The sequence below is a fragment of the Lissotriton helveticus genome, chromosome 2_1 (genome assembly GCF_964261635.1).
Source record: "Lissotriton helveticus chromosome 2_1, aLisHel1.1, whole genome shotgun sequence".
Lineage (NCBI taxonomy): Eukaryota > Metazoa > Chordata > Amphibia > Caudata > Salamandridae > Lissotriton > Lissotriton helveticus.
Window position 1 is genome coordinate 1,219,920,729 of NC_136059.1, and position 22,408 is coordinate 1,219,943,136.

The window sequence follows — 22,408 nt, forward strand, 5'->3', positions numbered from 1 at the left end:
GGGGAACGCCCCCTCTGCATACATTATACCTGACGCAGGTATAATGTAGCGCAGGGGTTTACAAAGTGACGCATCTGCTTAGATGCGTCACTTTGTAAATAGTGCGCAACATGAGGCATGTTTTACGCCGCCGATGCGTCACAAAAAGTGACGCATCGGAGGTGCAAAACTGACGCAAGGCCTCATAAATGAGGCCCATAGTGTTAGAGCCTAATGGCCATCACAATAAGCCTTTTTTGATAGAACCATAGTTATGCTGGGTTTCTTTCACCTACAAACAAAACTTCCTAGTGAGATACAGAAAACGAACTGTTCGCCATATGCTAACGTTCCCCAAGGGGTGTTTTTTTTCTGGGACCACTATTATATGTCCTTTAGATGGTAAATCTACGCAAATTGCTATGAGCCTCTTGTTTTTCTGTTGTGTTGTAAAAATGTTTACACTAAATTTCTCCTATCTTTTTAGACAAGTCCTAAATGTAAGTGCCGCAGACCAGCCTTTTTTGTCCTTTACTGCTGTGTACTCTGTTAGTTTGTCATGCAGTAGCCAGTTATTTAGGCTGTGCCATGAAAATAAAAAGTTCAAAAAATGTTTTTCATCTTGTGCATTTTCTTAAAATAATTATTTTATTGCATTAGATACATTTCTATTTCTGTGAATAATTGTCAAACTAAACAAGCTTTTTAACTTTGACACTACTTGAACTCCTGATTCATGGCCATAGTGTTGAAGCTATCAGAGCAGGGACATGTTACGCGGGAGTTTTGCTAATGATTAGCATTAATGACTTATGGTGTATTATTGCTACAAAACGCTATGGGCCCGATTCACAAATGTACACTTAGACATGAAGTCTAACTTTAGATCTGAAGTCATTGGGCCTGATTCACAGAACTAACTTAAGATAAAATCCTAAACTTACTACCATTTGGTATTCACAGAAGGCACTTACTCATTTTGGTATTCACAGAAGGCACTTACTCATTCCGGTATTCACAGAAGTTAGGACTCTTAACTTTAGGACTCCTAAATGCCTTCTGTGAATACTGAAAGTCTTAAAGTTAGGATTTTTCTCAGTTTAGGAGTAGTAAAGTTAGGACTCCTAACTTTAGGACTCCTAAATGCCTTCTGTGAATACCGAAAGTCTTAAAGTTAGGATATTTCTGAGTCTAGGAGTAGTAAAGTTAGGACTCCTAACTTTAAGACTACTGAACTAAGAAAAATCCTCACTTTTAACACTTTTGGTATTCACAGAAGCCATTTAGGAGTCCTAAAGTTAGGAGTCCTAACTTTACTACTCCTAAACTGAGAAAAATCCTAACTTTAAGACTTTCGGTATTCACAGAAGGCATTTAGGAGTCTTAAAGTTAGGATTCCTAACTTTACTACCCCTAAACTGAGCAAAATCCTAACTTTAAGACTTTTGGTATTCACAGAAGGCATTTAGAAGTCCTAAAGTTAGGAGTCCTAACTTCTGTGAATACTGAAATGAATAAGTGCCTTCTGTGAATACCAAAATGAGTAAGTGCCTTCTGTGAATACCAAAATGGCAGTAAGTTTAGGATTTTGTCTTAAGTTAGTTCTGTAAATCGGGCCCTAAGGACCTGATTCACAAAGGTAAAGTTAGACCAGAAGTCTAACTTAGACCAAAGGTCTAACTTTACTACTCTTGGGCAGGGGCGGCTCCTCCATTAGGGCGGAGGAGCATCACCCCACAGCTTTCTCGCAGTGCGAGAAGCAGAAACATAAAATTGTATTTTAAATACAATTTTATGGTTCTGCTTCTTGCACTGCGAGAAAACATAAGTGTGTGCTTAGTTGGGGCGGGATGGTGGGCAGGTCGGGAGGAAGGGCTTGCCCAATGCTGTGGGCCCTGGCTGTTTGGTCTGCCCGCTGGGGCGGACCAAACTAGTCATGCGGACTCTGGATTTTCTCTATGTATCCTGCATGCAGCCTACATAGAGAAAATGCCCTCCCCATAGGCGCCCGGCTGGGCACCGTCCTCACCAATCACAATGTTGCCATTGCAGCATTGTGATTGGCTTAGGGGCGGGGAGTGAGGCTGCCTTCTTCCTGTTCCTGCCGGAGGCAGGAGGAAACAGTAGGAAAATACAAGACGGAGCGGATGCGGCACGGAACCCGGTAAAGTAGGTTTTTTTTTGTTAATCCCTACCCCCCCTGCGCGAACTCCTGCGCAAACTCCTGCGCGACTGCCCACCCGCGAGTCATGCTCTTTGGTATTCACAAATGTAAGTTACTACTAGGAAACTTACTACTAGTAAAATTACTAGTAGTAAAGTTACTAGTAGTAACTTACCTTTGTGAATACTGAAAAGTAGCAAAATTAGACTTTTGATCTAACCTTACCTTTGTCAATCAGGCCCTAAATGAGCCCACAGCTGTCTTCACTTTGTTCTTGATAGATATAAATCTGCCCTTGAATGGTCAACAAGTGGTAGTCTTTAGTTGGTGATTTGTAGCTACCACTAGCTGCTTTATATATGAGTTGGTCATGCACAAAAACAATAATAGCGATTAATTATTCTAGGAATGGCTGTCCAGCAGGCCTGTGTCTTAAAGTGGTGAATCTTTAGATACGTGACGACCTTCTTGTCTTTATACCATGTTTCAATGTTGCCTCAAAAAGGCATATATTTGTAAAATACATAGTGAGCTGTGTCTTCAAAATAAGCAATTGTCAGTCATTTAATGGATTTTTTCATATGTTTATCAAGGCTAGCGATATTGCTGATTTGAGGTGTACATGTGGGGATGGATGGATGGATGGATGGATGGAGGGATGGATGGATGGACGGACGGATGGATGGATGGAAGGATGGATCGGTCGATTACAAAGTGCCTAGGTAAATACATTTAGAGTCTAATATGAAAGCAAAATTCTGCAAGAATTTGACAATCATTCTCTACAAAATGTTCCTGCCTAACCTTTCACTTATTTACTTTTCCACGGCTCTCATCAGGACAAGTTAAATCTATCAGTTTCCAAGTTTAATGTATAGCTCTCCAGTACACTAGTGGCTAGGCATTTGCTTTGGTGGTTTGATGCCCTCTGTGCCCAATAAGGGTGATAATAACATCACCCACCTTGTTTGTAGGCCTACAGCGGAGGCCCGCCCATAACACAGGGCTGAACTGCGCATGCGCTCAGCGTTCCAGCTTTTTCTGTGCGTGCGCAGCCTTGTGAGGAGGCGCACGGGAAGTGTGAGTTCTGTTACCCGCAAGAGCGCCCTCTGGCGATCAAAGACTTGTATTACAACAGTTGTAATTTGAAAATGTGGGGAAACTTTTTTCAAAAAGTATTATGAAAAATAAATTTCGTGCATTCACTTAGTATTTTGTGAAGTTCTTGTTCACTGGATCGCCTTATAATTATGCCATTTTTATCTGCTTTTTAATGCATTTTTTAGAACTGTATAAGTTAATGTGTGACGTTTAAAGGTACTACATGTGTTCGAATGTACTGATGTGTCGTTTTGAACGTATACTTAATTTTCAGTTGAAAGTGGCACGAACTTACTGTCAGCTTTCATGGGGTGTGGGAAGTTCCGATTGCAAGCTTTAATGCAGTGGTTATATGGGGGGCATTGGAAGGGATAACTGTTGTGGGGCAGGTGCAGCTGTGAATGATTGGCAAGCTGAGTAGGGGGCTCCTCGCGCCCAGAGACCCCTAACTCGGCTATTAGAGCACCAAAGGCTACCAATAGCAGCGAGTAACCCGGCATCTATGGCGTGTCATATTTTGCTTTGAATAAAACGAGAAAAAATAAATCTTAGGGTACCACAACATAGTGACTTAAGGCAGCTTTAAGCGACAGATGCTGTGAGCTAACACTTGGAATCCTGGACCCAAACGTTAGTAGTTGGACACTTGGGGGCAATGGCACGAGCTGCAGACTTTGGAACTGAGGGAATCGGCTTCGAGTCTCGGCGTCGGCTCAAAATCCTGTGATTCTGTGCAATTCGCTTGATGTTCCCCTGACTAAAAAAAATTATGTAACTGGTGCTCCAAAACCTTCGGATGGAGATCGAGCTACATAGAATTGCATAAAAATAAATGAACCGTTGGTCCTGCCAACAAGCGCCAGATTAAACCTTACTTCTTTTTCTGCTTTAATTTGGTGAATTCGGACATTTAAAAAGTCGAGTTTGTCTACAAACAATAACAACCTTGGCTCTTTCTTCTGCTTCTATCAAATGCATGTGTGAAGGCATTCCTTTACCCTTATAAATACTACATTTCTTTCAACCCGTGCTGGTTTGTGACGTATGCTTTTGCTTTTATTCAGCGAGGCTGAAAGTGGATGTAATCCGTGTCCAGCGGCATTTTTAAAGAGTAGCTGGAAGCGTTAGCACTTCGAAGTGATCTTCCCTTGGCGGTCCTCTATATTTGTCAGTGAAAATGGCATGCAAAACCCTCGGGGGAGGGAAGGCGTGAAATGTTCCACTACAGCCGCCAATACAGTCTCAGTGTTGCTGCTGCATTGCGCATGCGCGAATAATCCGTATGGCTTGTGAGGGGCTATATGGGCCCCTTATTTACTTCTCTGCGAATCCACCTCCTACACAAAGCTAATTCCCAAGAATGAAACTGCGCATTATGATCTAAGAACTTTAAAAAATGTTAAGAAATATTTGGAGGGCGAAACTTTACAGGCCAAACTACCCGAATGCTAAATAAAAACTTTAAATAAAAGATTTTTAAATGCTATTTGCTAACTAATATTACGCCGCGGAGTGGTGAATAGCAGTTTGTGCGATAGTGTAACTGCCTTTTAAATTCAATACTCCAACATAGAGCCAAATGTAAAGGCGTCGTGATGGCGTGTGAGTAATCCAAGATGGCGGACACTGAAGGCGCCACCGGAAGTGGGTCAGGGAGCGACCAGCAGGCTAGATCTTTGTCAGCAAGGGCAATAGACGGGCTATCTTTTTCAATCTGAGGGTCAATATGTTATTGTGCACAGAGACATCAGCATGGTCTTGTAGGTCCCAGTAGGTTTACCTTTATGTTCACCTCGTTAGTGGCCGAAGAGCCGAAACTTTTGCAAGAAACTCAAGAAATAGCTCGAGGCCTAGTGCTACTGCACTAGTCCTGCCTACTGTACAGGACGTCATGAAAACTGGCTTCGAGTTATTTTTATATAACTGAAGTTATCGCCCTTGCATTCATTATGAGTCAACAGCGCACTGACGCCATTTACTAATGCTTTGGACGTATATGTAAGTAAAATACTACTTAACATAACATGTTAAAGAGGTTTCAGTGTGCTTACCTGACTCAGTGTTCGCCCAACTAGAGTACTTTATTCGCCATAATTTGCAAGCACTTTTCGATTACAGAATCTCAGCGGAGGCACTGGCAGGTAAAGTGCCACTTAAAACAATTTTGTGATGATTGTAGTCACGTATGGGCTCACAGCTCTTTCTTCAGGAAGTCGGGCATAGAGTGTGTTACATCGAACATATTTCGGATACCAGACACGAGTGATCTTTTGATATCTGTAATGAGATCACTATTGGCTGCTGGGGCTCTGTTGGAAACTGAACTGCAAATACATGAGGTCATTCAAGGACTGGTCTTGCGGTCCAATCAGAGAGAAGGGTACATTCACATTGAAATAGACGGGGTTGCCTCATACGTGCCTTAACTCAAAGGCTGGGTGGCCTCAAAGTTGTTGTCCCTTGCCATTGGGCAACAAACGCCTCTGCACTCAGACTAATAGCGCCTCTATAAGCACAGTTAGTTTCCCTTATAATTTTATGACGTGCTTAATGTAAAGTGAGGTATGCTAAGGCGCATGGGAGCATGCGACTAGAAGTGCATTGACGGGGCGAGGAACTCCACCACTGCCCCCATCCAGCCAGCTGCTAATGGAGGTCACATGACCCCAGTCCATTCACATTACACCTTGACCAAAATGGAGCACTTACAGCCAATATGTATTGCCATTCAGGCAGAGAGCTGCGCATGCGCACAAGCCAGGGTTCTGACATGAAATCCCGAACTGCCATTACAGCATAGCAGGCTGTCCGACATTTTTTACATTCCGTTTCATGACATCCCTTTTCCACAGTTATAATTGACTTCATACCCAACTCCTCACCAAGTCCTGAGGAGCTAGCTGGAAGGGTGACTTCTCCAAACCTCCTTCATGTGAGCCTAACAGATGGGTTTGGTTGGCCAATAAAATATATGTGGCTTCCTACACACTGACCACGCTCCCTTGTTTCCTTATGCAAATCAGTCTCGTCTGACCCAAAAGAGACAGCGCAGCAACAAAAGGAGAAGGCCTTACCAAAAGTACCTTCTGTTCAGGAGCACAACCAATTTTGGCCTTGATGGGCCTCATCAGTGGGGTTCAGCCTGAGTCCCAGGGCACATCTGGCCATACCTCTCCAACTGAAAGGACTCACCTTAGTCCAAAAAGTTGTGGCGTGAACGCACAGATTAATCAAAACCAATCGCTAAAAAAAACTCTGGCCTCATTCCATGCCAGCATTTTAGCTCAGTCTGTGCCACAACAGACAGAGACCAATCATATGCAGATGAGTGTTGGCTCCCCGACAAAAAGGACAAAAGAAAGGATGGGCGGCCCTGAGCCCAGCAGGAGAGCAGGGGGGCTGGGGCCAGGTTAGCCCTGCACAGCTCAAGCCAGGCCTGCTCGAGTGACTCCATGCACTCTGCGGCGCGTCCTCGCAGCTGTCACTTGCTTCGCACCAACACATATTGATGTCGGCTTTTCCACGCCAGGTGCGAAGCACCGATGCTTTCACACAGATTGGACCAGCCACTGCTCGCCCTCGGTTTGCATGTCCCAAAACGCGCCTCAAACATCCCTTGCACTGAGGTGGTTTCATAATTCATGCACAGAACGCATATAAGGGATGAATACCGGAGGTAAACAGAGGAAATACGAGTGCACGCGCCATGTGTGATGTAAACAGGAAATATTTAAGCGCAGTGCTTGAAATTGAAAACTAGAAGTGTAGGTACTCTGTAGGCTTGTTTCTGAGAAGTGCCGGTACCCTCCAATTAAAGGTATTGCATTTCTATTGAGAAGTGCCAGTAATCTCCTCCTCAAAATAAAGCAGGGCCGGTACTCCGTACCCGACAGTACCAGCCCATTTGAAGCACTATTAAAGCGTCCAAGCGCTATTTCACCCGCGCTAGCGCTATCTTCTGTGAGCACCACGGAATTGAGGGCTTCAGGCCGCTTTGGTGGTTTCAATACAGTAAGGGGTTATGCAGAAAGGAGATCTGTGGCGTGAATGAAAAAAATGTGTCTGTCTGCAAAATGTTGTGCTTGAAGGAAGGGCGCGCAAGAAAGCGGCTACCTCAACTACAGCCTGACTCTTATCACAAGTTGTCACGACTGCCCTTTCTTTTAAGAGAAACGGTGAGCTGAGGCGAAAAGGCCGAGGGTGGAGCGGGTGAGGGGGTGTCTGGAGGTCGCGTGTGTGGCGGCAGGTGGAGGTGGAAGGCGCAGGGTGGGCCAAGGCCTCCAGCACTCGGCATAAATCGATCTCACGGGTGGTCCGCGAGGAGGGTAGATTATACGTTTACATAAAAAGTGCTGCAGCTCGCACGTTTGCACTTTTCAGCTGCTTTGCACTCTTGAAGTGTTTTTTGTGCATGATTTCTTGCCTCGCTGTTTGATACACCGCGGCTTTTCTACTGCCTTCCGAAGTTAGGATTTTGTCTGGTATCTCAGTTTCTAGTAGTTGAAGGAGGAGCTTTCCAAAAGACATTTATCCCAATCCTCCAAAATCAAGGACAGACAATGAACGGCAGTTTTTCGCTGCATGCTATTATCGTACAGGTACAAGCGAGTCTGGGTCCGAAAAAGAAAGAAAGAAAGAAAGAAAGAAAGAAAGAAAGAAAGAAAGAAAGAAAGAAAGAAAGAAAGAAAGAAAGAAAGAGAGAGAGTGTGGATGGTTGGATGGAAGAATGACCCATCCGCGAGGCAGATAGGGGATGTTTATAAGAATGGAAGCTGAAGATACACAGTAAGACAGTGTTTAAGGGAGAGGCATAAAAGGGTCTCTGTTAAATAAATAAATGAATAAATCACGGCTGCAAACGGGAAACAATTAAGAGCGCGGCCCAAATTTCCTGACTTCCCCCGCACCCTAATCTCATTATTGGTGTTTATTTTGTTCCATCCAACACGGCTTTATCCCAAACGTTCGGGACCAGGCAATGGGCGCTGTCGCGCATATTTACTCGAATTTCGAAACCGCGCTCTGGCTTTTCATGCTGTATAAAGAATGATGACTTTGTTTCGCTGAATGGCAGATGCCAAATATGCCTCACTTTCCTGCAAGCAAACTGAAATGACTTTTGACAAAAGAATATATTTCTATCTAACAAATGTAAACACTTTTTTAACTGTACTGCATCTAATGTCAGACAGAGCAAGCTCACTTCGCGGTTCATTTACACGTTGTGCGAATCAGTTTATTGGCTGCGGGGATGTTAAAACTATAATCAATGCTTTAAATGGGCCGGTACTGAGTACCGGCACTTTTTCATTTTGAGACGGAGAGTAACTGCACTTCCTAAGAGAGACGTAATACGTTTAATTGGAGAGCACCGGCACTTCTCAGCAACAAGCAGGTTCTATTTTTCCAATCCACCCACTGCCTAGTGCCTTCTCGCTGGGCTGCACATATAACAGGCGCAGATCTTTATTTCTCGTGTATAATATAAAAGTTGGAAGAAGTGCAGGATTCGCCCTCATAAAGCCCTCCGTGTGCGTCTTTTAATGGCGTCTCCAAGATTCACAGGGAGGTCCTGGAAAGATCAAGGGTTTTCTGTGTCCTGCGCCGCAAGTACCTTATTTACATATGCAAACTGAACATTTAAGGCCCTTTCGAGCAGCTCGCGCCCTGTCTAGCGGAGAAGTAATTCATATACCCATATTTGTGTTTGTCGGGAACTGTCCCGTGTGCACCGAATGCACCACCGCCTGGAAAGTGCATAATGTTATAGAGCCCTAGAGTGCGGTGCAAATGTCCCCCGACAATTCTTATCCGCAAAGTAAACTCTGGCAACAAGCCTTTTTTCTATTCGGCTGCATAATTAGCGCCCAGTGCATTCCAAAATTGTTTTAAGCGCTTGAAAATGTGCAAGCCTCCTTTCCGCTTCTCTGTTGTGCCTCTGCTCTACCCCCTCTCTCTTTGCCTCACGAGCTGAGGGTACAGAGGCGTATTTACCTTTGAAACAGTGCCAGCTGCGGTCGCGGGCCTCGGTGCCCATGAGGCGAAAGGGAGAGCTTGGGGCATCTTCCGTCCTGCCCGGCCTGCAGCGGATCCGGACTCCTCCCTGTCCAGGACTCGGGCAGCTTTTAATGGCTGTCGGTGATTATACGTTTGGCGAATATAGAATTGGACATTTGAGTGCTGTAATAAGCGGCGCCGAAGAGGATTCATTTCTGCTTCAAACACTCCAAAGACCCGACTCTCATAACACACAGATCCTTTATTAAAAATAAATAAATAAATAAATAAATAAATAAGGAGCGAGCAGGTGCCTCTGAGGAAGGAATGCAGGCCCAAGAGAAGCGGGTAGTGCCGAGCGCTGCTGGGATATATCCACACACCTGGTTAAATGGGTCACCCGCCCGGTTACTTTAAGCAGAAACTTTATGATGCGCGGAATGGGGAGGAGGAGCTGATTGGATAAATAATGCGCCGAGAAGCCGCTAACCCCCACTCCGAAAGACTTAAGCAAATGAGAGAATTATCCGATTAGGGGGCGGACGAGTGCATGAACGAGACCCGTGCGGATTGGACGCCGGGTCCGAGGGGAGATTCCCCGCTAACCCCGGGGGATAAAGGCGCTCCCGAGCGGCGGACTGAGCGCCTGGTGTGAATGAATGAACGCTTAGGCGCTACAGAGGTCACGGGCGCAGCATGTATCACACATGCTGCTACCGTGACCGTGACCTCTGTGATGGAGCAGCAAGTTAGATCTCGCAAACCGATCCCGCGAGCAGGTGCGTAGCTGTTCGCCCAAAAACGTTTTATTTTTCATGATGGATGTGGAAAGGCAAAGTGACATTTTTCACAGCTGTGTGAAGATGGCGCTTGATCTGGACTTGCAAGGAGGCCCCTATACATAACTCATGACTCAAAATTCAGCAGTAAAAGGGGGCCACTGAGCACCCCCGTCCAGACTAGCCCCTCTCGCGCCCTGTAATGCACTCTCGCTTCATTGGCAAATTCAGTCAATTGCACATTAGAAAACATATTCTTCTGGGAAGTAAAGATGAGCGTTGTCTTGGAAATAATATCAACCTGCTGCAAACCTTCCTATAAATGTCCTGTTGTTAGGGATACAATGTTCCGCAGGTCTTAAAATAAAGCGAGTAAGTCCCCGACGCGGCACTTCGGGCGAGTGTTGTCCCAGACACCTCACGGGTGCACTCGGACCTCACATCGCCTTTATCGCCGGGGCTGGGCTCGGGGTACGGGGGTGAGAACGAGAGGAGAGGCTGCAGCGACGGAGGGCTATGCAGAGAGCGAAGGGGGAGAGGGAGAAAGACAGAGAGGACGGAATAGAGAGAGCGCGCGAGAGAGATACAAAGAGACAGAGAGAGAGGAGATGCATAAATACAGAGAGAGGGAGAAAAAGAGGGAGAGAAGAGGAATACATAGAGAGAGAGGGATAAAAAGAGTCACAGATAGAGTAGAGGGATAAGTGGGGGGGGGGGGTAAAAAGAGACAGAGAGAGAGGGGGATACAGAGAGAGGAAAGCGATAAAGCGAGAGAGGAGGGGAATAAAGAGGGTGGGAGTGACAACTGAGGGAGAAAGCGAGAGGGATAAAAAGAGAGAGAGAAGAGGAATACATAGAGAGAGAGGGATAAAAAGAGACAAAGAGAAAGGAGAGGGATAGAGAGAGGAGAGGGATAAACAGAGAGAGAGAGGAGAGAGGAATAAATAGAGAGAGAGGGATAAAAAGAAGAAGACAGTGAGAGGGATTCAAAGAGTCACAGAGAGAGAGGAGAGGGATAAAGAGGTGGGTAAAAAGAGACAGAGAGAGAGGGATAAAGAGAGAGGAAAGTGATAAAGCGAGAGAGGACAGGCATAAAGAGTGTGAGATGGATAAAAAGAGGGAGAGAGACCGAGAAGGGGAGGGTTAAAAGAGAGAGAGAGAGAGCGAGAGGAGAGAGAGAGGAGAGGAGTAAATAGAGAGAGGGATAAAAAGAGTGAGACCGCGAGAAGGATTAAATGGGGCACACATAAAAGAGAGAGACGCTGGAATTTCAGGAGAACAGAAGGTGCACCATCGGGACAAGGGAGGGCACACGAGCAAGGAATAAAGAGCAAGGGAAAGGGGCAGATCGGTGAGAGACAGAGAATGGGAGGGGGAGAGGTGGAGGGGGAGAAGGGGAATGATGAAGTAAAAGCAGGAGCAGAAAATAGAGAGGGAGAAGGTAGAAGGGGTAGATTGAGGAAAAAGGCGCCGCAAAAAAAAAAGAGTAGAGAGGGGAAGCAGAAATGGAAAGGAAGGCAGCAAAGATGTTAGGGCAATGGAAAGAGAAAGAGAGCAGACGGGAGCCCACAAAGGAAAGTGGGAGAGCAGATGGGACCCGCAACGGAAGGATGGGAGGGGGGGGGAACAAGGAAGAAGAAAAGAGCAGAAGATAGCAACGGAGAGGGAGCACGGGGGATACACACGAAGGAGCGAGAGGGACACATGAGACGTATGGATGGGAGACAGAGTGAGCCGCCGTGGGTCCCTGACAGGGAGAGCCGGGTAGACAGTGACAGAGCGAGTGACCATGAGGCACTGGAAGGCAGACAGAAGCGGTGACAGTCAGAGAGACCTGGCTCACAACTTTGGGGGATCTGCCACAGGAGAGGTTGAAGAGGCGCTCGGGGAGAGAGGGGGGGGGGAATAGGAAGGAAAGGGGGGCACTGACTTTACGGCAAATACACTGACAGGGGAAGGGAGATCACTGGGGGAAGGGGGGCTGGAAACTGGAAGGTGGAGGGAGGGAGAATGCGTTTGCGAGACGGAGTGAGGTCGAGAGCGAGTTGGACGGTCAGAATGGGGATAAACAGATATAGATAGACAGACAGACAGACAGACAGACAGACAGACAGACAGACAGACAGACAGACAGACAGACAGACAGACAGACAGACAGACAGACAGACAGACAGACAGACAGATAGATAGATAGATAGATAGATAGATAGATAGATAGATAGATAGATAGATAGATAGATAGATAGATAGATAGATAATTAATACTGGAAAGTAGGGTTGGGCGACTTTGAGTTACAAAGTCACTGTAGAAAACAAAGAAACTGGAAAAATAATAATTTAGGGATAAACAGGAAGTTTTTGATAGAGTGGGGTAGATATGAAAGATTTCAGGAGCGATCGAGCCTTAAAGGAAGAGGAGAGATACTAGGAAAAACTAGACAAGGGGATTAGGTGGGGTGGAGCAGAGGGACACCAAAGAGGGTGAGAGAGAGGCATTAGAAAAGTACACGCAAAAAAAAAAATCTACATCAAAGCATTTCTGAAACGCTTGTGTGACTTTCAGTTTCAATTTTTCATCTTTGCGGTAAATTCATGTCGAGCCTTGTAGAAAAGCAATCGCATTACAGCGAATGTATGCTTCATATAATCCAGGAAAACGCAGCATTTCTTACAGCCATTTTCTTGATTTTTAATGAAATACGTAACTGATCGCAGCCATGTACGTTGTTGATTTCCCGACATATTTACAAAGTTTCCAGGGATGGCTCAGTGCAGATTACGTGAACCGGCTTCAGAAAGTGGGGCTGCACTTCGCTATTATTGTTGAAATGCTTTCCATATGGCTTTGAATATGCCATGTGTAATAAATGATTTAGCTAATGTAGTCCTGTCATATCTGTCAAAAGACAGTACTTGTTCCATGATTTTGAGTGCAGTGCTTCTCCTTCGGTCTGATTTATTCGGGTACCATACATTTTTGGTTTGCTAATGTTGCAATATATCAAAAGTCTGAGTGTTCTGGGCAGCGTATGCAAATCTTGGCGTGGTACATTTGTTGGTCGAAAGCGTACAGGTGTTTTTACACACTGTTAAAGTTACCAATGTGACTAAAGAATAATAACATTAAAATTCATATCATTATTTTCGACAATGTTGAACCGCAAGGAATACCTAAAATCCTCAGCTTGCTAGATTATGTACCTTCATTGTAAAAAGAACGTGGAGCATGAGTTGCACAGGCCCTCATTATTTGAGGTGTGTTTCTGGTCGCAGCTGTTTCCTATATGGGGAGATACACTATGTGCTAATCTGTTACCATATGAAAAGGCTGAATGTCGACAAGAAATCCCCACTAATTATCGGCACCTGAAAGAATAGTCTCAGTCAGCTCACCCTCAAGAGCTTAATATGCACTAATAGGCCGACTGATAGATAAGAATAAATGGAATAACATGGCAGGCAGACGGGTATAGAGATACATCAATGTACATTGAATCTCTTGGAGATAGAGTGATAGGCAGGCGGGTAGACATAACAGGCTGACAAAAGAGGCTTGACTGAGAGCAGAGCATCTGAATGAGCCACTCCGAGCCGCGCGCCAGTCTGCTCCTCCGCGCGCCCTCCTGTGCCCACAGTGCGCACTGAGCCGCCAGGCTCGCCTCTCCCTAGCCTGCTACTCATCCTAGCCCCGCCCCCTGCGGTCCCCGACGCCCGTGCGTGCGCTGCGTTACCGCGGCTTTCCTTCCGCCGGCGAGCTGATTGGGAGCGGCGGTTCCTACCGCCTCGTTTCCATAGGAGGAGCCGAGGGCGGAGCTTGCGACGTCACGCGCAGGCCGGGTCTGGCCTCCTGTGTCGCTGTCAGGGAGGCTGCAGCTGTCAGTGTGCGCGCGCTGGGACAGGAGCACGGGGCGGCTTCTTCTACTGCAGGGTCACTCACCGCGAGCGCCTCCACCTGCGTCCCGGTCCGCACGCGCCAGAGTGACAGCCCGCACCGGAAGGAGCGCACAGAGGCGGGATTGCGAGGACCAGTCTCTTGCCCCTGCAGGCGGGTGGACCCTCCATAAAGTGCAGCCGGCTGGGTTGCTGCATCCTGCTGCCACTGGCCGGACCGCCAGAGGGGACTCAGTCCAGGCACACCCGAGGCGGGTGCAGGAAGCACGGACCATCTCCTCTCCTTTTTATTAAATCTTTTCTTTGCTTTCGGTGTTTCTCTCGACATTCCGCATTTCGTTTTCTGTTGGCGAGCCCGGCCCGGCTACCTCGATGAACTTTATAAAAAACTCGTTGCACTTGGAGCCTCACCCCTTGGCAGGGAGCAAGGGGTCCTCCTCCTCCTCATCCTCCTCCCAGCAGCGCCTGCACGCGCAGAGCCTGCTGAGCTCCATGGCCGCCTCCTCCTCGCTGGCCAAGCAGCGGCTGGAAGTGCACACCATCTCGGACACGTCGAGCCCCGAGGCCGTGGCAGGTAAGCAGCCGGGGACGCTGGGGGGCTGCGTGGGGTGCGAGGAGTGCCAAGTGCATCCCACAGCCCTGCAGGAGTGAAGCCCTGCTGAGGGGCAGGCATGGTGTCAGGCATGGGCTGGGATGAAAAGGACCCGAACAGGCTCTGGCATGCAGTCAAGATGTGCTTTACTGTGTTTATATTATACTATTGAATATGATATTTGCTGCCACTGACCTCTTGCCATAGAGAGTCTGCCACGACTGTCTCCCTACAGTACAATGACCATATATATATATAATGGCGGCGAATGGCTAAATAAATGAATGCACGAAGAAATTGGGTCTATGCTCGTTTTTCCATAAGCGAATTGGAGGCGATAGCGAGGAGTAAAAGATATATATATATATATATATATATATATATATATATATAATATATATATATATATATATATATATGTCATATATATAGTCACATATATATTCTCATGCAATTTATTCTAATTCGCTCTCAGCCTTCTTGCGTTAAACGTAGGCGACCTTCAATAACAACAATGGAAGCAGCCAGGGAGGCTCTTGGTAAATAACAAATGTTATTGTTACCGAACTAAGAGATACTTTCAGAAGGAAGTGGGCCTTGTTTCTCTGGGAGCAGTCCGGTAATTTGGACTGAAACCTTGCAGTGTAAGCATACTGTTTAAATCTCCCCTGCGAGGATTATGCGGGTCGGGTTGCCTCATTAAAATGGGGATTTATCTCCCTTTTAGAAATGGTGTCGCCAGTGTATTCGGGGCTGTTCCCCCTCAGAGCCCTGCAACAGCACTAGAAATCGGCTAGAATAATTTGCGTGCTTCTGGTACATTGGGAAAATAAACTGCTCGTGTATATTCGCCAAAGGCTTATTTTAAATGTGTTTTTTTAAGGCAATACATCGATTTATTACAAAAGCACAATCCGCTGTACAAGATGGTAGGACATGAGGTGATATGTGTTTCAAAAACAAGTTGTGCGCCTTTGACGCGGTGGGAGTGAAATACAAGGCTCTTGTTCCTCATTTCAAGGAAATATTTGCAAATAACTAAAAGACTTTGCTTTAACATCAGGTCGCATACAAATAAGGATTACTACACTACGTAGACGTAGTCAATCCCCAAATAAATGCGTTTATTTCACAAAAGAGGCCTTTTTAAACTAAATGTAGCACGCAATTGTATATCATAGTTAATTCCTCAAATTAAATATACAGAGCTTTCCAATATATGTGCATATTGAAATCTCCCGAATGCACACTCTCGGCTATTTTTTCCAAATACGTGTGCATAGTGTATTCTGCCATTTTTTGTGTGTTTGCGCTTATGCAAGTTTGTATTATGGTTTCGATTTGTCAGTGTGTTTAAGATATTCGTGTGTGTGTATGATGAGAGAATGAGAGAAAGTGAGTGTGTGTTTGCGTGTTAATATCTATACTGACTAATATGTGAGGAGGTGTGTTTGTGTTTGGTCCATTTTTTCATGATGGTAATGTATTCATGCAAATGAAGATATAGTTATTTTTAAGAATGTACAACCATCAATACTTTGATGAAATATAGGCGTGTAGCTCATTTATGCAAATATGTGTGTGTAGTTACTTTGCCTGTCTTTAGCTAAACCATTACTGCAAGACTGCATCTTGTAACAGGTTGGCATGAGCAGAGATTTGTATACGCACACTTATGCCTAAACAGTGTGCGCTACTCATCATATATGTATAGTGTAGACATACTGTTTTGTGGGCTTAATGTAAGCACAGTTTGCATTGCCTGGCCTGTGTTTACATAGACAGTTTGCCATCAAACTATATCAATGATACTTCTCTGATAACTATCTTTGAGTAAAAAAACTGTTTTCAATGTGTAATTGTATCGGTTGTATTTTGAACGACATATGTCTATACAACATCACAAACAGTATTTAATGCGTAGTGATGTCAAATGGCACAGCTCCTCGCAGGTCGCGCTTCACGGGAGCATCCCGCGTCTCTAACGCTGCCTTTGCATTGTTTTTCCAGACAAAGACAAGGGGCAGCAGGGTAAGAACGACGAGTCGGGCCCGGAGGACCCCTCCAAGAAGAAGCGCCAGCGGCGGCAGCGGACGCACTTCACCAGCCAGCAGCTGCAGGAGCTGGAGGCCACCTTCCAGCGGAACCGCTACCCCGACATGTCCACCCGCGAGGAGATCGCCGTGTGGACCAACCTCACCGAGGCCAGAGTGCGGGTACGTGGCTCCCGAGGCAGCATCCGTGCCCAGTGCACAGTGTCACTGCACAATGCCACCGCGCCGCCCTAGTCTACACTGTCACTGCACACTAACACCACTGACACGCTGAACACTGCCGATGCACCGTCGCACTGCACATAGACAGTGCAGTGCCAGCGAACAATGCCAGCGCACCGCCCTCATGTACACTGTCACTGCACACTTCCACCGCACAGACACACTGCCGCCGCGCCGCACGGAGACATAGACATTGCAGTGTCAATGCACAATGCCACCGCACAGCCCTACTGCACATTGACACTGCACACTTCCACCGCACTGACACACTGAACACTGATGCTGCACCGCCCCACTGCACCCTTCAAAAGCCTCGCTGCACACTGCCACTGCACCGCCCCCTGCACACTCCCACTTCACAGAACGACTGCGCCACCCACGGCACAATGTCACTGGACACTGCCACCGCACACTGTCGCCGCACAGTCCCAATGCACACTGCTACCAGGCCACTGCATCGTCCTACTGTACACTGGCATTGCACACTGCCAACGCACAGTTCTGCTGCCACCAACATTGCACCTTTGCAATGTACACTGTCACTGCACACTGGCGCTGTACAGTTGCCTCTGCACAGTAGCACAGCATAGCACCGGTCACGCATTGTTATCTCTCTTCCAATGCTGTGAATGTGTCACCTCGAGTTTCAAAGTACAGGTAGATCTGAGGTGCAAACACTGCTCTCCCGCTGCCGTCGGAATGGGTTTTTGTGAGGGAAGCAGCACAGTTCTGCGTGGATGGTGCCCGCGACCCCACAGCGCACCCATTATAAAGAAGACGTGGTTGTAGAGGTCGGCCTACGTCACCCCTGTACCCCAGTGTCATGAAGGGGATGCCCTCCGCGGTGACTTGCAGCCGGTGTCACCCATGCACAGTCGGGGGGAGAGGGGGGTACAGTGTACACAGAGGCCGTGTCCCTCCCTCTGACTCCTCGTCCGCGAGTAAACACGCGTCCGGGCAGTGAAGTGGGCACAAAGGCCGCGACCAGATGACCCCCAAAGCAATCTTCATAAAGCGAAGGCCCCGACGCTGCGAGGCGCCCTCCGCCGTGCAGAGGACGGACACAATCACTCGATTGTGACAGGAGACAAGGGCATGCGACCTCTGCTGGAAAAATGGCTCCGTTTTATGATCTGCAAATATTAGCGGTGATAAAAGGCAGTCAGTTGAACATTTATAACATCCCAGCGCCTTCTGAGGTCTGTGGGGTTACCGCAGTAGAGAAAAACAAAGCTAGGTTGTTCTTTTTAAAATTAAAAACGCAAATATTGTTTCTAAATAAAACCTAGCAACGCTGTAAAATTGCAATTCGGTGTACTATCACCCTTGCAGAATGGGCAATAATTAAACTCCTACGGGATAAAACAATTGTTTGTCGAATCTGAGCAGATCAAAGCAAACATTTATTTGAACAACTGTTTCATTTTAAAGCTGCCGATCTTCCTTATTGCTGAAAGGAAACCTCGAGTGAGTCATTTTAATATTGGTGCATTGCAAATGGAAGCGCTTGTTTATAAAGGCCAGGCAAACTGTGGATGAAATGAGCGTATCGTCTATTCTGCAAACTAACACCGCTGTAAGACAGAGTTTTTACGCAGTATATGAGCAAGGCAAAAATAAAAACAGGTATTGGGCTATTCTGAGCGGGTGCCCCGTTTCACTTGCTAACCAAACGAATCTGTCCTGGCAGAGGGACTCTAACGAGGTAGTGTGGAAAGGGATCTCGTCCCTAATGAGGGTAATTAGAGCCGTGCTGCCAGCCACAGATCACAACATCTGCAACGCTCGGCGCATAGTGAGGGTTTCTTCTGCTGCGAGGCACTAATAGTGCAGTTAGCAGTGCTGTGTAACGCACAACATCGTTTGTCTAAGCGAAGGAGGGCGGGGTCGTGCCCGGCTCCAATACACAAAGCACGGGCCTGCTGGCAGGGGGCCGCCGATCAGAGCCCAGGATGTGTATTGGGAGCCTCGACAGATAGTCGCACGGGTTCCTTTATCTGCAGGGAGGGGCCGGCGAGCGCTTAGTGGGAAAGGAACTTCTGCGCTGAACACAGACGGCCACGCAGGCTCAGAGGCGAGCTTCGGTGGCCTTTGGGGGTCGCAGAGCAGGAGATGGGGAGGCGGGCACAGCTTCTTAAAATCACATGTTAGATCCAGTGTGCTAATGCAACGTGTAGCAAGCAGTCTGCGAGGCTCTGTAAGTCCGAATATTGTGCAGCAGGCTGCTCACTGCACGCCAGTCCAGGGCTTGACTAGGAACCCTCGCATGTTTAGAGCGCGATATATTGTATTATTATCTTGAATTTTCGTTACATGCGACGAGGAGGAGCCTTGGATGTGTTTGAAAAAATGTACTGGTTCAGTAGGAACTTTGTTTCATGCATTTTATTAACCGTATTCTATAGATACCACAGGCGCATGAAACAGCATTAGTGCGACTGTTCCCAGAGAGATTAGGTTCCAATTCAGCCGTAAAGTAGTAGGTGCATTACGACACAGGTTGAAAACAAACGACAGGGCCGTACCTTGCTACACAAGAACGAAACACATTGCGCAAACACTTTTCATGGTGCAGCCTTTTGAGTCTCAATATATTTGCGTGTGTTGTTTTACACACGAACTTGCATATTCGCATGTGCAGCCAGTGTGTGTGAATTAGATTTCCGTGTTTATGTGGAATTTACATATGCGTATGTTAACGTGTATGCGCACTTGAATGTTTGTGGATGTGTTTCCACATGTGAGCGTGTCACTTGGGAGGATTTATTAGGTTGTGTGTTGGTGGTTGTGACGGTGGCTAATATGTTTTCGACCATTCTGTAAACTGTCGTCTATGTTTGTTTTACATTTTCAATATTGCATGTTGTATTTATGTTAAGGTTTACATTTTAACTAAATATGGCAGCATGTTAGGTTGCCATAAAATGTGTATCGTGTGTGTGATGTGTTTTTCCCGCGGCTGCGTACTATATTCCTCCGAGTATTTTTTAATATATTTGTGTTTATCTTGTCTCTCGGTAAGAACTCCGTTTCTCGTCTGTGTGTGTGTGTGTGTGTGGGGGGGGGGGGGTATCCATCTTTTGTGTTATTTTCATGGGACAGTAAAGTCCATTTGAAGCAAAACACCATGTTATGGATGATATACATGATTCTCGGGCCTGTGTATGTGTTTGTGGTAGCATCTATGTTTTATGTTATTTTCGAGGGACAATAACCTTTATATGAAGCACATCATCGGTGATATGTGTTTGTCGCGCATGTGTACGGTAGTTTGCGTGTTTGTTATTTTCGAGGGGTCAATAATGTTTATTTTAAGAGCCTCGCCATGTTGGTGATAGATGTGCTTCTCGCGCCTGCGTATGTGTGTGGTATTCATGTGTTGTGTTCTTTTCGAGGCTACATAAAAGGTTATTTGAAGCACCTTATTGGTGGTATATGTGCTTCTCGCGCCTGTGTGTGTGTTTATCTGCCGTCCATGTTTTGTGTTATTTTTTCACGGTGGAGTTTATTTCAAGCACATCTCCAAAAGAGAGTGTGTCCATACACTGAGATTTACCTCTGCACGGCTGTGTTGTGGACCGGTGCTGCCGTGATGTCTGTTGCCTCGTCGCCACTGGCATAGTCCCAACTCATCTCTCCTCTTTGCCCTCACAGGTCTGGTTCAAGAACCGCCGCGCCAAGTGGAGGAAGCGAGAGCGGAACCAGCAGGCCGAGCTGTGCAAGAACGGCTTCGGGCCCCAGTTCAACGGGCTGATGCAGCCCTACGACGACATGTACCCGGGCTACTCCTACAACAACTGGGCGGCCAAAGGCCTGACCTCGGCGTCGCTCTCCTCCAAGAGCTTCCCTTTCTTCAACTCCATGAACGTCAGCCCGCTGTCCTCGCAGGCCATGTTCTCGCCGCCCAGCTCCATCTCGTCCATGAGCATGCCCTCGGGCATGGTGCCCGGATCCGGGGTGCCCGGCTCCGGCCTCAACTCCCTCAACAACCTCAACAACCTCAGCAGCCCATCGCTGAACTCAGGCGTGCCCAGCCCGGCCTGCCCCTACGCGCCCCCCACGCCCCCCTATGTGTACCGGGACACGTGCAACTCCAGCCTGGCCAGTCTGAGACTGAAGGCCAAGCAGCACTCCAGCTTCGGCTACGGCGGGGTGCAGAGCCCGGCCTCCAACCTCAGCGCCTGCCAGTACGCCGTGGACAGGCCGGTGTGAGGCTGGCCCTGGGCCCCGGACCCTAGAAGAGACTGAGCGCCCCCCGCAGCCACCGGGCCCAGAGGGAAAGGAGAGCTGGGGACAGCGAGCCACAAGCTCCGGCCAGGGGGCTGCGCCTTTCAGAGTGGAGCTCCGACACGTTTCTGCCACCTTTCAAAGTTTACGAACATTTCATATGGTTTACCAACTTTCAGTGATCCGGACAACTGTTCAAAGGTCTGGCCAACTTTCAAGGTCCCTGGCAACTAAACGTGTGGCCAACTTTCAAAGACACCGACGACTTTCCAAAGTTTGCTCCGCCATCTAAAAGCTTCTCCCAGCTTTTTTCAAAGTCTCCACCAACTTTCAATAACAAACGTACCCCCGCCAGGTACAAATACTTGTTTTGACTGGATGCAGCATTTTCATTGTTACTATAAGCTTGTTTATTTTATACGTTTTAGCGTTGTGGACATTAAAAAGGACTGAAATGATGTACATATATATATGTGGGGGGGAAATGTCGAAATAATTTTATAAGAAGCCGCGGGCAGTTGAGTTAACGCAGTGTTTTCGATTGAGGAGGCTGCGATCGATAACGCATGCCACACTCGGACAGAAGCAGGCGGGTGTATATACGAAAATGCAACACTGTACGTTTCTAACATAATATTAATCTTATTCTAAAAACCAAAACCGTGTGAATATCCGTTTTAGAGTTAGGTCCTTTGCTGGATGCAACGTTTCTGGAAAAAAAAATATCCCATGTAAAAGATGCCCTGTGTATAACATTTCCGTATGCATTTTATCGTTTACCTTTTCAGCAACATGGAAACAAAATGTGTTTTATTTCATGGGAGTAAAGTATACCGAATACACGCTGGTCTCTCTTTATTTTTTTTATGAGGCGAAAACAGACTAATTTGTGCAGTGATAAATGGCCAAGCGGTGAACATGCTCCTTTTTTATTTTTTATTTAATGACAGCCTCATTAGATGAAGTTATTTATTTAGAGCTACCCATGTGTTACCTATTATAGGGCACCGACCCCCACTGTGAAACCACTAACTTTCCACTTTCCGACCAGAAAAGTGCACCCGGGATCACAGCACCGCCTAATTGTGCACTTCCCGCGGCAGCGAAAGGCCACGAGGCAGCAATATTGTGCTACTGAACACTGCCTGACCCGCTGGGCATTGACAAACATTGCAAGCGTTTAACACGAGGAATACAACGGTCTGCTTACTACAGAACAAAGGGAATATTTCAACTAGATAAACTTCCAAATAAGATAGGAATCGTAAGCTTATAGCTAACATTTTTTTTAATGCTATCGCACTTTGAAAATTCCTGCTCACCTTTTAATAAAATATCTGAACGAACATCTGGCAAACAAAGGAACAGAGAGTGGTTTTTAAGGCGTGCAGAAACATTCAGT

The 22,408-nt window shown here is 46.8% G+C and overlaps 1 protein-coding gene across 2 annotated transcripts in view; it reads left to right on the plus strand.

The window, feature by feature from the left end:
• PITX2 (paired like homeodomain 2) overlaps positions 1-21,848 on the plus strand; it is a 565,621-nt gene extending 543,773 nt beyond the window's left edge. The window contains exons 1-3 of one of the 2 annotated variants that reach the window (XM_078676091.1): positions 13,899-14,485; positions 16,514-16,719; positions 20,434-21,848. In XM_078676091.1, the coding sequence (XP_078532217.1) occupies positions 14,284-14,485; positions 16,514-16,719; positions 20,434-20,991 (966 nt within the window). In that variant the 5' untranslated portion in view covers positions 13,899-14,283 and the 3' untranslated portion in view covers positions 20,992-21,848. Of the gene's footprint in view, positions 1-13,898; positions 14,486-16,513; positions 16,720-20,433 lie in introns of those variants that run through there. The other variant, XM_078676090.1, reaches the window with a different exon arrangement.
• The last annotated feature ends 560 nt before the right edge of the window (positions 21,849-22,408 follow it).